This window comes from Sinocyclocheilus anshuiensis, unplaced genomic scaffold (genome assembly GCF_001515605.1).
Source record: "Sinocyclocheilus anshuiensis isolate Anshui unplaced genomic scaffold, SAMN03320099.WGS_v1.1 scaffold1095, whole genome shotgun sequence".
Lineage (NCBI taxonomy): Eukaryota > Metazoa > Chordata > Actinopteri > Cypriniformes > Cyprinidae > Sinocyclocheilus > Sinocyclocheilus anshuiensis.
The window spans coordinates 519,957-537,610 of NW_015544226.1; the positions used below are offsets into that span (position 1 = coordinate 519,957).

A 17,654-nucleotide genomic window follows, 5' to 3' on the forward strand; every position below is an offset into this window, starting at 1 on the left:
ACACATATTGTTATTATAATACTATTAAAATATTAATGTTATTATTAAAAATATAAATGGCAATTTAAATGGTAAAATTATAAGTTATAAGTTATAATTATAAGTTTCTGTACAAAAATCATAATTCCACAATTATCATCATCATCATCATCATCATTATTATTATTTCTTAGACTTACCCTTACACAGTTTTTTGCATGCTGGGTGATGCAGATATTTGAGTCTAGGTGGAGGAAAAGTGATGGAGGTGGCTCAATATTTGAATGAATGAATGAATAAATAAATAAAATTGGATTTTAGATTGATAAAGGGGGTCTCTGAAAATACTCAGGTGAAGTTACTCATCACATGATGTGTAAAAACTCATCAGCTCATAATTTTTATCTAAAAGCTGCATAACAACATAACTTTTATACATTATTTTCATGGGACATACAGAATGAAAATAAAAGAACATTGATAAAAGCAATATTTTAAGGGCATATTTAAATATCTAAAATTATTTGAAGAGAATTAGTACACATATTGTTATTATAATACTATTAAAATATTAATGTTATTATTAAAAATATAAATGGCAATTTAAATGGTTAAATCATGTATGTATTTATTTATTTTGATTTTAATTAATTTCTCTCTTAATTGCACATACATAACTAAAAGTAAGCCATTCATGTCATTGTCTCCCAAAAGTATAACACTGTGGATATATGGTGTTGGTTTGAGTGGCCTAACACCTGATGTCAACATCTGGCTTAGCCATTAGCATGAGTTTGGGGTGGGACTACCTGTCTATCCAAACATCTGTTTGATACCACTTGTGGTGCAGAAATTGCATGCTACTGTAATACCTTATACTGTAGTATTAGGTCTATATATTCCTTTAAAAAAATGCTACAGCTTTCATAACAGAAAAAAAAAAATCTTTGCGTGACGGCCACACATGAAAGGGGACAATAAATGTGTCACTCTTCACAGTATTGTCACAGGGGGGCAGAACAAGAGGGTCACTGGAGGCCCGTCTCTGGCTTCTCATGTGCCAGACTCAGAGCTGAACAGAACCCTGGTCTACTGACCCGTTTCCTGATGGTCCAGGGGAATCTGCATTCAATAAAAAAAACTCTGCAACCTGCCACTAATTAAGCACCAACCTCATTAGTCTTTGCTTTCCTTGTCTTTGCTGACTTCAAAATGTCTCTCTGCTGTTTATTCTCTGAGTTTTATGAGTCAACTCTGTTGTGGTGAGTGGGTAAAGTGGTTAAATTTGATAAATGAGGCAATCTTTAAATATTAATTATGCATTAATTACATTCATAAGACAAAACAAACTCCCGGTTAAAGATTCATGAGGAGCTAGCTTGGCTTACTTCCTATACTTTTGTCCAATGCAAACACTGTGAGGAACTGAAGGATGCTGTTTTTCAGAAGAATAATGCAAAACAGATTTTGCTTTTTGTCATAAAAGAAAAATAAAAGACATTCATGGGTGAATAAGAGCTGCGATATTGTTCCTGCCCTCTGACCTATGCCCCCGTCTTGCTCCTCCATCTTGAATTACAGCACATGGTGCTCTCCACGACCCCATGACCTCAGACAGACATAAAGTAGCGGTGAACGCATCACAGAGAGAAGTTATGACACCAGCAACTCCAACATTTTGTACGTGTGTTGAGGTTGATATGGCATTTCTTCGAGCTAAGCACCACTCGCCACTTTACACCATATCGAAACTAAGCGTGTCTTTATAACTACTGCTATCTCAAAGAAAGACAGAAATCTAAACAGGAACTCTGCGCCTCATCTTGTAATGTGCCCCTCCATCCCACATCTCTATCTTGTTCATGAGTTCAACCTTGCTTCCTTCTCTAATAAATATTTTACCGGTGGAAAGTTCAGTAAACAGAGTCATGAATGGGTGTGAGTTGCTGGAGAGAGGAGTTGTATGGGTGGATCGGCCCTTGTGGTAGCATTAGAGCTGCTTGGGAATACCATAGTAAGATACAACCTCCATCCTCTCCCAGCAGCATCATCTGTCACTCATATTCTCTGTTATTATACCGAAGGAGATTAATTTTAAATTGCAGTTGATGCCATACGGGAGGTGAGCATACATGTCTGGTTTAACACGGCCAAATTGTTGTTGCTCCTCCATTCTCCAGTAATAGAAATTATCCTTATTGTTTGTTCAGTTGAAAATGAATATGTCAACATGCATCGCCTCTATTTTGAAACTAGTCTTCTGTCAGATGAGATGAGCAAAGGCACAAGGGCCTTAATGAGAACATATCTCACAGAAGCTAATGTTCTCCCTTCAGATGTTTGGTTTTTAGCTCTTCGTTTTATCTTTAGATTCTGAACGCCTTATAAATCCAGGTCATTATTCGATGAGTTTTGTGTTTTGTGATTGCATTTCAAGCAAACTCTATTGTACTATTGTACACTTGCAACGAAGCTCAAAGGTTTTGCATCATACTGTGTAATTATATGCTAAGTCATAACATTTCATATCTTATATGCATCTTCTTTTCTGTATCTTTCCATATAAAATAACATTCCATCATATAAAGTGCCATATAAATCTTAACACAATGAAACCATTATTTCAGTTAAATATTTTTTTAATGCTATGCTATTAACATTAGACAATAAATAAATTATACATAAAGAATACTGATAAACATTATCGATAATATACTGTAGGTGTTGGTAAAAAAAAAGTTGTATAAAATGTTTAAAAATAGTAGCAAACAATTAAAAAAATGTTATATTCATAATATTGTATATAATATTTTTTAATAATAATAATAATTAACATATTATTATTGGTGTTATTATAACAATAACAATAGTAACAAGAATAACAATAACAACAAGAATAACAATAATAGTAAAAAAATGTATGGCAATGATAATGATGATGATTATTGTTAATATAACAATAAAAATAATAAAAATGATAAACAATAATTTGTTATTTTTATAATGACAATCATCATCATCATCATATTTACTATTTGTTGTTTTATTATTAATCAGTATTATTATTATTATCACCATTTTAAAAAAATATAACAAAATTATAAAAACAAGCAAACAAACAAAACATGATGCGTTAGGTTAGCAAAGCATTGTTGTTCAGCATGCTGGGGGGCCTGGGTTCAAATCCCACCCTAATATAATTTATTTAATAAACTAAGAAAAGAACAGCTTTGACATTTTAATAAAAACTCTTGTGTTACACAGGAAAAATGTGAGTTTTTAGTTGGGTACATTAAGTGATGACAGAATTTTCAGTTTAATCAAACTCCATTTGCTTAAACTGCGACTCCATTTGATGATTTCTACATATCCAAAAAAAAAATTTCATTTACAATAACCATTCAACTTAATAAGCAAATAACAAATTTTTGGAAAATGCATTTAAAATTACTTCTGGCCACCAAAATTTATATTCACGTCAACTTTTTAAATCTACTCGTCTAACTTGTCGTCTAACTAAAGCCCATGTTCAGTTCAACGGGCACTGATGGGGTGGAAGGGAAAGACAGAGAGAGATATGTATGTGTGTGTGTGTGTGTGTGTGTGTGTGCGCGTGCGTGCGATTGTGGTTTGGGCTGTGGGTGTGTGAGGGGGGCCGCTCTGGGTGCAAGCATGGTGACAGCAGTGAGAGCTGTGCTGAAACAGAAGCCGACCCCGGCGGGCCAGCCACACAGGCTGTGAGTGGGCCCTTGCTCCAGGGAGGAGAATTGGAGCAGTGCAGGCAACATATGGCCTAGCAGGGCAGCCTGCTGCTGCAGCAGCTGTGGACTGGTGCGAGAGATCAGAGACACATTAAAGCGACTGTTCCCCACCCCTTCCCCCTCGCTCTCCATCTCTTTCTCCTTCTATCTCTCTCTCTGCCTTCCATGACTCTGGTACTCCTCCCCCAGCTCTCTTCCTCTCTCTATAAACGCTTATTTAAATGACAGCTCTTAACCGACCCTCCCTCCCCCAGCCCTACTCGCATGCCCCCAGGCAGCTCTTAATGCAGAGGAACAGGGGAAGAGAGACAGAGAGAGAGAGAGAGAGAGAGAGAGAGAGTGGGGTGTGCCGCTAAACTTCTCTTTTTTTCCCTATCTCCCTCCATCTTGCCTCTGAGACGTAATGAGAGCAAAAGTGGTGGTTTGTTATGCCTCTGTGTGTCTGTCTTCACCTAAGAGGCACCATCACAGGAAACAGCAAATGTCATGCAAAATACATGAAGCTTCTTCTTGACATCATAAACACATCAAATTGGCGGTAGCACCGAGAGAAGAGGTACGACATCAGTTAACTGCGCACATAAACTTACACTGCTGTTGATTTTGACAGGGATGGCCAACTGTGGTGTTTGCCTCGAGTGAAATTCACTGGGAATAGCAAGAAAAGCAAGTAGGGTGGCACGCATGTCTGACCTCTGACCTTTGCTGGTAGGAACAACACCTATTTGGATTTTTCAGTCAAATAGATTTACATAGACAAATGTTGAAACATAACGGTCAAATGTTAGACAATGTTTAAATATGCTGATGTAAGATTTAACTAGATATTTATATTTCCTATCTTGCTCTGGGGGAATTTAACATGAGGCTAGAAGGAATGTATATACTAATACGTACACACTTATTACTCATATACATTACTCATTGTTTCATAATCGTTTTTGTGAGTTTTTAATTACATATTAGCAGTCATATTAATTATCGACATCTGGAATCGCACATAGGTGCACTCTCTAGTATTTCACCATCTTCAGTTATGCAGTTTCAATTATTATTTTAAAATTAAAAATTTTATAATAATAATAATGTATTTTTATTTAAATAATATTTTTAATAAGTACATTATGATTATCTTTGTATAACATTAAAGCCTTCTATAATAATTATTAAACAATTTATTTAACTAATCATTGTGTCAATTGAAATTTATTATTTTAGGAAAACATTAATTTGTAGCGACTTAAATTACAATGAATCACACAACAATATGGTACTTTTTTATCTTTTAGTTCAAATTTTTCACATTTGTTCTAAAGACTTGCATTCTGAAGAGTTGATAACAAAGTTATAAGTGATGTTCTCAATAATATATGCTTGCATCATCACTTTCAGTGAGTACTGTGCTGGAATTCATCAAGCCATTGAACAGGGGCACAGTTCTGCCCCAGGAGCATTACTTACCCTGCTACCATATCCACTGTCTCACCATATATTAATCATGTTTTAGGAGAAATGATGGAACAGAACTATAGACAAGTTACACACACTTCTCACGAGCCACTGACAAAAACAGAAAGCAAAAATAAGAAAGCAACTGCAATTCTTTCTGTGAATGAGAGCATGGGAAAAAAGAACAAAGTCTGATATTTAAATAATTGATAATGAGGTGATGGTTAATAATATACATGAACAAATCAGAGAAGGTGTTAAGTTATTAATCTTTTAGGTGCATACCTTGGCCGATGGAAATGAAAATGGACCATAGTGCAAAGGCCCGGCCCAAGGCCGGAAGGTTTAGGAGAGCCCACATTTCCAATTCCGACAAATTGCTGAACCACACTTGCTGAAAACACTCCACAACCAGCCACAGGTATTCACACTAACTGATATCAGGAGTATCTGGGCACCATGAAAAGGGAACAATGTCACACATCACTGCATTGATCAATTCTAGGAGTCACATATGCAAACATAAATGTATGCTTGTGTCAGTGAAGGCTAGTTGTTTATCTTTAGGAGAACAAACAAACTAAAAATGTAAAGATAATCTTCATTTACTTCATTTCATGCCAATCATGAAACAGGCTTTTGAGAGGAAAAAAAGGAAGCACAACAATATATTGGTTGTTATATAAGTATTATCCAATAAATGTGAATTTTTATCTTACTTATTTTTATAAGTACTGGTTCAAATATTAAGCAGATATATTTCATCCAAAGTGATTTTCTTTTTCTTTGTGTATTTTTATTTTTTTTTGGCACACAGGTTTTGTTTGTCTGTATTCTTTGTTATATTATTTATATAATGTTTATTTATTATTTATTTATTTCAGAGGGTCATAGTAGGCCTAATTTTGTTACATCGCTGTGGGATAGGAAAGTTTTTTTTTAAGACTTTTGGTTTCATTAGAAGCACATTATGATATGGACTTTTAAGGTAAGTTTGAAAATTATATCTAATAGTAGCCAATATTCAGTATTAGTTATTGGCTTAAAAACATAATCTAATTATCACATCAGTCACAATATTTTTTATTCATTTTTTGTTTTCACAATCACAATTTTACTTTAAAAAAAAGCTCTACTTGTTTAATAGGTTATTGGTCCATAATGCAGAGACATCTTAACTGTCCAAGATTACCTAAAAAAATATCCGTATACAGCGCCTAAAGACTATATATGTTTTTCTCATTATATCTCATAAGATGTAATACATCTGAATCTTTTACCAAGCCTATGAAACTCTGAAATATGCACTGCATATGACATTATACATTTCCATAATGGTTTGGGAGGTTAATAAAGAGGGCTTAAATCATATGTGCATCATTACAATATGATTAAAAACCATAACAAAATTCTAAATTTCATTTGGGCTGAGAGGAGCATGTTGGCTGGCCCTTCATATGCGATGTATTACAGTACAAAATAACAAAGGCCTCCTCTGTTGCAGCTGAGTGAGCAGGAGGTGCATCTGCTCAGTACACTAGTGCTCTCCCAAGCCAGGATCAGATGAACGGATGCGAAAGATGAGAAAGATGAGAAAGAGAAGCCGAGCACCTGCAGGACTCCGCCCACTGCACCCACTTTCCCCCGTCTCCCAACGCCACGGAGCTTCAGAGGTTGCCAAGCACCAGCCATAGTGTTGCCAAGCAGGCCCTGCATTATTTATTATGCTGTGTTGCACGCTCACAACCATCGTCCATGCAACTTCATCGCTCAGGATGGACGCAGCAGCAAAAAACACACGGGCACGAATGTACCCCACACGCTTTTGTTGCCCAAGTTAAAAAGTTCACCACATGCAAGATGAGAGACGTCATTCAAACCCTTCCACTAAGCCCTTCCGGCAAGCTGGAAGACAGCACTCACCTGCTTTCTGCTTGTCTTGCTGCAGTCTTGTTGCTGTCTTCAATATAGAGCTGATTCTCCAAGCATCAGTCTCCACGGCTGAACAGGGCCTGTGATTTGGCCTTCCATCTGAAGGCAGCTTGTTCCGCATTGAGTAATCTCTTGTAGCCATGAACCCATCAGAGTATTGACCGCTTACTGATGAATGAACATCCTCCAACTGGCACTGCGCAGACTGCAATAGTCCTTTGAGACAGTTAGGGTCAGTCATGGCTACATATCAGAGACAAAGTCCAAGCAAAGCATCCCAGGGCCTGGAGAAATAAAGTAGAAAATAGTAGCAGGAGCAAGCCACCACTTTGAAAGGCAGACAGGAGAGTGTGTGCATGGGGAAGAGCATGGCTGGAAGTTTATATGTGTTCTCCCTGAACCAGGGGACTGAATAAATAATACAATAGATATTCCTCTGATGAAGTCTCGCAGCGGCATTCATAATTATTTCATTGTTGTGGTAATGAGAGCGCTGTCCCGCTGCACGGTGCTCTGTCAGGTACAAGCACTGTGCCTCCATCAGGACTACCGCTGCATTTACAATGGATCAAAAGACCTGATCACTATAAATAAACATCAATAACTGGTTAAAAAAAGAGTAAAGACACATAGACTATGGTAAATGCTGCTAACCACAGAATTTGTTGGGTATGGGTTGAGGTTAAAGGGTGAAATCTAGAAGAACCTCTAGAATGTGTGCGGTATCTGGTGTGAGAAAGTGATATGGAGAGTCTTTGTACCGTGGTGACATGAATGCCACACTGCTTGGGATTCATTGTGAAGTCAGTCTCAAGTCCACAGGGGAGGATCTTGGAAAAGAAGGTCAGGACACTTGTGTGCATCCATTTTTGTCTATGTCTTTGCTCAAGTCATGTGTGCACCAACCTTGGAGCCTAAAATGTTATCTTAACCATAGAATGCATAAACAGGGTCAAACTGATCCAATATGGTTTTCAGATGTTTTTTTTCTACAATATTGTTGAATTCCTTGGCATGCTTGTTAGTCACAGGTAAAAAAAACAAAACTCTTTATTAGTACCCCACTCCTTTGTAGAGTTTTTTTTTTTGTACACAGGTTCAATGTATTTAATAAAAGATTTTGTCCTAAATTGTTTTTCTTTTAATAATAACAATAACAATAATAATAATAATAATAATAATAATAATTGTCTATCTTTATCACAAAAGTGAGTTCATCACTTGATAGGACTGTTTCATATATATACTACCAGTTGAAATCACTTGCATGAATGTTCTGATGATCCAAAAGATCATAACCTAATTCAAATCTGACACAAGCACATTATAGTTATAATGTTATATTGAATTTTTTACAAATTGTATATGCATATGGTAAGCAAACAAATGATCATTACTGAAACATTTAAACATTTGCATATAATCACATTTTTAAACAATTGAATTCAGACTGAGATTATGTATTAAATATAGTTTTTGGGGGTCACGCATTCTAGGGCTAATAACTTATTCTTGACTAAGTCGGTCTCCCATTCTGGTCAGGCTCATCTGTCGGGTTGCTTTAAACTTATTGTTTCAAACTTATTGTTAGACCAGCAAACCATCCTAGGCTGGTTTAAGCCTTCTTTTTCAGCATGGCTACGAGTCATGATCAAAGCTTGGACCATGCTGAAAAGCTGTAACATCCAAAAGTCGTCTTCATATGTACTGTTAAACTGTACTTCAGATGGAGACTCAAAGTCTCCCTCTGGGACGGGTTTCTGGTTTTTAAAAGCATGACAAGGGGATCCTTAAAACCCCAGATCAGACAGGAGATGTAAGGAACAGTCTGGGGTTTTGAGGACAGGGTGCTAATCCTGTTAGCATTGTGGAGAGGAGGTGTGGGGAGCACAATGGCACCCCGTCCTGCACCAGCTGGGGTCCCGAACGCTCCTACTCGATGCAATCCCACCCCCTGTTCCCCAGAGGCCTTCGAAATCTGCTCTTCAATGTTCCTCATGGTGTTGAGCTGCTCAGCGGGCCACCTGCAAAGATCCTCAATGCCATTACTCAGAGAAAATACTACATTTGGACTAAAACGATTAGGCAACTGTTCATATCAGTTGAGAGAACTGTCTGCTAAAGAACCCAGAATACATCTAGGCACCATGGTTTGAACCACAGAGGTCAATTACAAGATGGGTCAGGGCTACAAAGACCTCAATTCCCATCATAAGATACAATATGATACGATAAATACTTTGCCAAAGTGAGTCAGAAATTTTTCTTGCATCTCAGCAGCTTCACTTACAACAACAACAACAGCAAAACATACATAAAGAACACATACATTTTTAACATTACAATCTCAAAACAAAACCCAAGTGCTTCAAGGTATGTTGTATTTGAAAGTAAACTCCATATTTAGCTTTAAGATTGACTGATGTTAAAATGATTGCTTATGTTTAACCTTATCAAATCAAGACATTTTCTATTTCTGGTTTGATGGCAATACATTTTCATTATTCAGGACATGAGTAAGGATCAGCGACAGTAATGTTGGTCATTCTTAATATATTAATTGCTATGAAAGGTTGATTCATCGAGTTTCTCAACAGGTTGGCGTACAATCTTTGAGTAAATTCTTATTTGATGGCACAACTACCAACTGGCACAACTTTAAAGTAGCAGATAAACACTTTTATCGCAATTCTGCGATACTTTCTCTAATGGGAGAAAACTACAAGACATGCATAGATAAACATGTATATGTTTTCTCATATCCACCAGAGCGTTTGAAAGTACTCTTTCACCATTTCTCACTCTTCCACTCTTTATATCCTTATTTCTCGGCTCATTACTAACATCATAAAGATTCCAACATGTCCGCAACATCCCTTACACAAACTCCGCTACAATCAACTGCAAACAAACCAACAATTGACTCAGCCATCCTTTGAAGTGTCTGACACACCGGGTTAAAGCAGCACCATTTGAAGAGTCTAATAAGGGCAGATGAAGCAGAGGAATGGGGCCAGGACTTAGAGGAATGCATGTTAAAGCAGAGGGAGCAGGAGAACGGGGAGGGTGGTAGGGTGGCTGGCGGCCTCTACTTAGACAAATACACCCACAATGAAAACAAATCAATGAGAGAGCATCAGTCGGCATTTCGGTCAACGCTCCGAGCGGCATGCATAAACACACTTGGCCTGAAGCAAAGACATTAATATTTCAATAAATAAAGAAGAAAGAAGATCCAAGACAAATGTTTCAGCTTTTGGCCCTCTTCCTCTTTTCATAGCTTCTTATTTGGCATCTGAACGAGCGGCTAACTGTTATGTAAAAGTCACACAACACATCCGTCTCAAAATGTCACATGTGTCCTGTAGAAAACAGTCCCTGGTAGGCTATGCATAGAAAGTCTCTCGAAGATCCTTTTCTTTCTTTGTACTGCTCTAAAACACTGTGGGCTAAAACTACATTGAGATTTACATATCATGAATATGACTTCACTATCATATTTACAGCATTTTGCTTGTTTATTTTTTTCCCTCCTTTGTTTTACTGTTGTAGAACCAAAAAAAAACATGAGTGATGCCAAGTTTGATTGTATGCAAATGTAAAATTACATGCGCGGTGGAATATTAGACTAATGCTATTGCCGTAGCTGTGTCCTCGGAGGTTTGATTCAGAAGAGAGTGACAAGACACAGAGAGCAAACTCTTTGTGCTGCCTTTCAACAAGACTGTAGTTATTGTAACACATGCATGCTCAAGCAAACCAGCCTATAACTAGTTTATTTATTTTTTTTCCAATTGAGTTCAAATCATCTCTGTCAATACCATCACATTGTTTTTACCTGACTAAGGTCCCAGTGGTCTTTGCTAAGGAGGGGGTCTTGAAGTGCAGCACCCAGCATGCCAGGGAACAAGTAACCAGGCCTGTACTTAGCTTTTACACACCAATTCAAGAGCACAAGCTCTTTACGTTCAACTGCTGTAGGGCTCTTCTGCATAATTCATAACCACTCAGTTAATCTATTGATCCAGACTTAGTGAGGCCCATCCCGTTTGGATGGCAAACGGCAGGTAACAGCGGAATGGTGCAAAGAGAATGACAGGGTGCCAAGGAAAGGATGCGGATCACAGTATGTGCACACAGGAGGGAATCCAAGAAAGAAATTGGGGAAAGGAGTTAGAAATGAGGCATGAAAAGCGACTACACCAAACAATTTTACAAGGCCCAGAATAGGTTAGCAAGACTCACAGTCTTGTGAGTCTTGCTAACCTAAAGACACTAATTGTGTCTTTACAGAATCGAAAGTGAAAGCAAAGATCAGTGCTACAGGGTAAATTGTTTTATTTAATTTAGAAAATGGCGAAAACAGAGAGAAATCCCTAGGGAGAAAAATGCCTGGACCTGAGAATTTGTTCTCAAAGTGTGGAACAGAAAAATACAAATCTTCCCACCGACGCTTCACATCCCATCCAGGTCAGCTTATCATCTGTGTTGGCTGCCATTCATTTTTAATGTCTTTTTTGGCCACTGCCCCATCAGGTAATGAAGTATTCCTGTTCACATTCTGTCCCATCTTTCTGCTTACTTTCCTCTCTGACTGGCAATGCATGAGTCTCCCCACCTGCCTCTCCTTTTTTCATTCCACCAAAATCACTTAAATCAAGAGCTCTTTCAGCCTCAGTGAACGGAACCAAAACAGCAAACCCCTACAACCACCGTGCACAGCTCTCCAAGGTGCGTGCTTGCTTCTCTTTTCTTTTATTTCCCAGGTGAGCACCATCCTCTAAGTATAAGACTGAAGTTGACCCATCATCCAGGTACCCAAAAACTTCAAGTCAAATGACAAGCAGAAAGACATCTTCTGCAGAGCTTCGGAGTGTGGAATCACCACGTTTCGGTAACTTTGTACCTTTAATTTGTGCTGGCAGACAATAAAATATTTACCAGGAACCCTAAAGGCAATTACATTAAAGTGCATGCTTAGACACCCCTTCCCTTCGGCAACCCCACAGTGTGAACCCGTTGATTTGGTGAATGGTCACATATCTACAATGTTACATTTTACACGCTATCAATAATTCACCAATCACAAAATGGGGGAGGATTGAGGGTGCAAGAATGGAAAAAAAGAAAGTAAGGAGAAAGAGGAAAGCGAGGTACATGTGCTCATGTGCACACTGAGCAGTTATTTGCTTAACGTAGCAGAAATATTTACTTGTGGTGATGTCTTGTTTTCATTCTCTCTTTTGAGCTGTAGCACCACACCCACACTCCTATTGCATATGCACAAATAAAAAGTCTGGCTGTATTCAAATGGTCAGTGTACAGTAAAAAAAATAAAATAATAAAAAACAAAGGGTTAGGCAAGGGCAGCAGAAATGATTTTTTTTTAACTATTTCAAAGTTAAAAATTAAATTGAAATTTAAAAATGCAACTGTGCCATTATTTTCTCAAATCATTCCATTTTTTTATTCACAAAAGAAGATATTTTGAAAAAGTATTCAGTGAAAGACAAAGCATGTTGTTTTGACATTGATTTTCATTGTATGGGAAAACAAACAAAACAACAACAAAAAAAGTATTGTGTTCTGCAGAAGAAACACTGAGCTAAGGAAAGAAATAATTCCTTTGTAGACAAAAGTCCAACAAAGGTGCCCAAAGTGTAGTCACAAGTTGCATTGCTAGCAACATAGTTCAACAATTTAGTGTTTCCTAAAGCCATAATAAGTCAAATTCGAATAATTCGCAAACAGCATTGCAAAGTTGTGTATTTGGAACTACAGTACTGGACTTGTGGTAGAAGCATAGTTTCTTGTTAGTATGACAGGTTTCAATAGATTCATATATACATCTGTAAATAAATCAGAACAACAGAGAACAAAAGTAACTTGTTGTTTACAGCAATAATCGGATAACAATTTGATTTCGACCCAATCAGTTAGCACAAGTTATTATTCCACCACCTGTGTGACATAATAAACCATTATACAGTTGTCTATATTTGAACCAGTGTGGTTCAAACAACAGATTTCGTAACTACCTAGTTAATATCTCCAACAAGGCATAACACAATGTTTTATTTGTGGGTTTCGTCATTGCATGGGAAATGCACCCCAGATCTGTGCTTTTCTATTTTTCTGTGAACTGTACAGTATATGACAGAAAATAACAAACAGTCTCAACACCTCAACTTATTATCTGGAGTAGGAATCCTAACAGCCAATACCACCATTTCCCCATTTCAGCATTAATATTCATTGAGGAAAATGTTCCATTAGCAATAATCAAGCACTTCCCCAGGCTTGTTTGCAGAAAACTCATCAGGAAAATGACTGCGACTCGGTGTCGGCAGTCTGACAGAGAAAGAAGGAATGACAGGAAAAGAGGGAACGACTCAATAGATTCAACAAGTATGGCTTGTATCGTCTCTGCTGCATGTCTGTCTCTCTATCTACATGTATATGCTCACTCTTTGAGCCGTCTTCTCTTTTCCAGACTGCCTCTCTCTGTTCTGTCACTTTTGCTGTGCCTCTCTGTCCATCCCTCAGCATTTGGAGTCCCCAGTGACAGTGGTTGCTGGGGGAGAGATGGCAGCATTGATGCATATTTGATGAGGGGGTGCCAAGCCCTTGCCGGAGAGCAAGGCACGAGGGGACGATGTTGCTATCTGTGTCTGCATCTCAGGTTTCTGAGTCACACTCGCAGAGACTCCTTCTTCCATTGTGGGCCTTTATTGTCCGTGTCTGGGGTTTCAGCACCAATTAGAGTGATAGATATGTGGGCTCTACACAAGCCAAACCAGAGCAACTTGCATGCAGTACCAACAAAACCTGCGCAACACACAACCCACTTTGAAGAGGTGCTGATCAAATAGTCAAGTTCCAATAATGAAGTTCCCAAGTTAGCAGCTTCACTGCGTGAAGGGCAATGTGATCTATTCACTGAACCAAGACTTTTTATCTACTGGAAGCATTTATTTTATTTATTTATTTTTTTTTTTTACCACAGTTTTTCTTTAATTCATTCATTCATTCATTCATGCAAATGGATGGTGGTTCCAGCATTTCATTTGTCAGACTGAGGTATTTGATTGACTACTTTAATTTGTTTGACCTGTGTTTTTTTTAAATCAATATTTAATTGTACATGGGCTCTTATCATCCCAGCATGTTTATGCTCTATTTAAGAATCCATATCGTGGTGCATATATACCACAAAGTAAATGAACAATAATTAATTCATGTACCAAATTGTTAAGGCTGGCCACATGAAGAAAAAAAAAGTCACTTGCGTCACTCAACAAAATGCACAAAACGTGCATTTAAGAATGACATTTTATCAGTTTGTGTGACAAACGATGATAAAAGGACATAAATTAGTAAACATTTATAAATATGATCAAATGTATAGCTAAAAAATGTACAATGACATTTATAAAAAGTTGCAAATTAGAAATCCTGAGTATTAACTACTATTTTATTTTTTTGAATCTTTATTTAGATCATAACAATTCATAGATACGATGACAGGCATTTAAATTAAAAGCATGTGCACATAAAGATCGGAGTGTTCAATAGGCCTACAACCAATCTAGCGCAACCTGTCAAAATCACAGCACCAATGAAAACACACCATGAGAGTCTCACAGCTAAAGCCACGCATTCTCTGCTCAAGCGCACATGATGGGGGATGAGACCAGAAACTCCAGAGGCGTGTTCACATGCCAAATTTACCAATAACATTTAAGGGTACTGCAATAGTAGTTGGGCGGGACCTGTACCTATCTGGGTGGGGCTAAAGAAGACAGCGTTATATGTTAGGTGCCTGCGTAAATTCCTACTGTTTCACAGGCATTGACAGCTCGCACCTGGCTACAGCTAAACCAGAAAAGAAGACTCCTCGGGCATAGTTTTTCACTTTTTACCATCCAGATTATCCCGGTTCTCCGAGGTAGACACTCTGCTTGGGCCAAAACAGAGGAAGACGAGAAACGACCTTTTCTCACCTCTGCCATAATGATGTCCATGAATAGTAAACAGCCGTTTAGTATGCATCCGATTTTGAACGAACCTAAATACACACCTCTACATTCCAGTTCTGAGGCTATCCGACGAGCATGTTTGCCCACGCCTGCGGTAAGTTCAATATTTCATCTGTGTTTCTGGTTTGAGATTAATTATCACCGCAAATCATTTGCATTGTAATCGTAGTGGTTAAAACTTTTTCTCCGCGTGAAAAAAATAGAAGTGCATCGGTTTTGTTGATTTAAATGCAGTCTATTTAATAAACTGTCGCCCAAATAACTCTTGCACTTATGCATTTATTTTACTACGCTTTTTTCATTAAAAAATTAGACATTTTACAACACAGAAGCAGCACTTAATTTCGAAATTAGCGATTATTTGCATAGCCTAACCATTTTAGTGCCGCTTTAGATGGTTTGCAAAAAGTGTCTCAATTTGATACTATTTTGATACTAAACTTTATAACACTGTAAAAACTAAATGCAGGCTACGTGATCTAGTTGTATACGTTTTCTTTAAAATGTTTTGGCAACTTAAAACTGGCTTGCTGGAATTTGGCATTGATACTTATTACTTACACTTGCTCTCTGTCACATAGCTGCAGGGTAACATCTTTGCCGGCTTTGACGAGACCCTGCTCCAGAGAGCCGAGGCGCTGGCGGCGGTGGACATCGTCGCTCAAAAGAGTCACCCGTTCAAGCCAGATGCCACCTACCACACCATGTCTACCATGACAAGCATGACCTGCACGCCCACGTCCTCTTCTGGGCACCTTCATCACCCGTCTGTGCTGACTTCTCACCACCATCATCCCCACCACCAGCCGACGCAGGGCCTGGAGGGCGACCTGCTCGACCACCTCACCCCCGGCATCACTATCGGAGGCATGCCGGGCTCCGACGTTTGCTCCACCGCTTCTCACCCGCATTCACACATGTCAGCACACACATATCACCACCCGCAAACTATGCACATGCACCCCCACAGCCTGGGCTCGCACACCTCTCTGGGTGGCGGTGGAGACTCCGAGCCTGATCCACGGGAGCTGGAGTCTTTCGCCGAGCGCTTCAAACAGAGACGGATCAAACTCGGAGTCACGCAGGCCGACGTGGGCTCTGCGTTAGCCAATCTTAAAATACCCGGGGTCGGCTGCCTGAGCCAGAGTACAATCTGTCGGTTCGAGTCCCTCACTTTGTCCCACAATAACATGGTAGCCCTCAAGCCTATTCTGGAAGCGTGGTTAGAGGAGGCAGAACGGGCTCAGAGAGAGAAAATGACCAAGCCGGAGATTTTTAGCGGCGGGGACAAAAAGAGAAAACGCACTTCTATCGCTGCTCCAGAGAAGCGATCGCTGGAGGCTTACTTTGCCGTCCAGCCCAGACCCTCGTCGGAGAAAATCGCTGCCATTGCCGAGAAACTGGACCTGAAAAAAAACGTGGTCCGCGTGTGGTTTTGTAATCAAAGGCAAAAGCAGAAACGGATGAAGTTTTCGGCAACGCACTAGGCCAGAATAAGGCATTTCAATAAACTCAATCATCAGACATACGAGTGAACAGAGCCGACAAAACTCTTCGAGGCTGAGGCGAAACGCTTCCCACACAGGAATGGGAGCTGGGCGGCAACATCCCAGAGACAGAAAGTGTACCAAAAGTTTGCCATGACAATATGTCAAGAACAACACGCTCTGGAAGACGGAGGACGAGAGGAAAATCAACACCAACTAAAGGTTGCAATTATTGTACAAATCGAGAATTGAATAATGATTATTCTCTTAACTCAAAACAACTCTTTTATATTCATCTGTACATATCTGTGAATACACTGCACCTCTTTGTGTGAAGAACGCATCAAAATTCTTTTTTAAGGATGAAAAGAAAGAAAGATAAAAACGCTGTTGTGCAAAAGATGTCCCATTCTAGAAACTTTAGTGTTATTTTATATGCTACAGAAGAAAATCATGAAGGTTCTGCTGTGATCCATTGCATGGTTTACAAGGCATTAAGTGTTCATTTTTCGTTTGAAATTTCCATTCATTTGAATGTATTGCAATAATAGAGAACACTCACATGCGAACGCACGTACACACGGGCATACTTAATATACTTTTCTGTGTCTACCTCATGATTCCTGACGTCTTGACACATTCATGGTCATTTTGGAAATAGGGCATAAAACTAGACTTTTCGTTTTTGACACATTTTGGGTAAAATAGATAGAAAACACGTGGAAATAGGTTATAAAACTAGACTTTTCATTTTTGACACATTTTGGGTAAAATAGATAGAAAACACGAAGCGTTGTGTGTTGCAACTAATTTCACTCCAACGATGCTTTGACAATCAAATTATTTAAGAATTATTTTGTGACTAGCCCCTTCTACTGTACGTCTTCACTTAAATTATTATTATTATTATTATTATTATTATTATTACTACTACACTAAGTTTGTAGATGGGAACACTTCATAACATATTCAGAGATTCATTGCACTTTGTAGATATGATTCCGATT

General features: G+C 38.5%; 1 protein-coding gene across 1 annotated transcript; it reads left to right on the plus strand.

Annotated features, from left to right (window-relative positions):
• The first annotated feature begins 14,979 nt into the window (after nt 1-14,979).
• LOC107697335 (brain-specific homeobox/POU domain protein 3-like) lies at nt 14,980-17,344 on the plus strand. Its single transcript, XM_016498073.1, has 2 exons — nt 14,980-15,254; nt 15,742-17,344. Exons 1-2 carry the CDS (start codon nt 15,135-15,137, stop codon nt 16,645-16,647), a joined length of 1,026 nt encoding a protein of 341 aa, XP_016353559.1. The 5' UTR covers nt 14,980-15,134; the 3' UTR covers nt 16,648-17,344.
• The last annotated feature ends 310 nt before the right edge of the window (nt 17,345-17,654 follow it).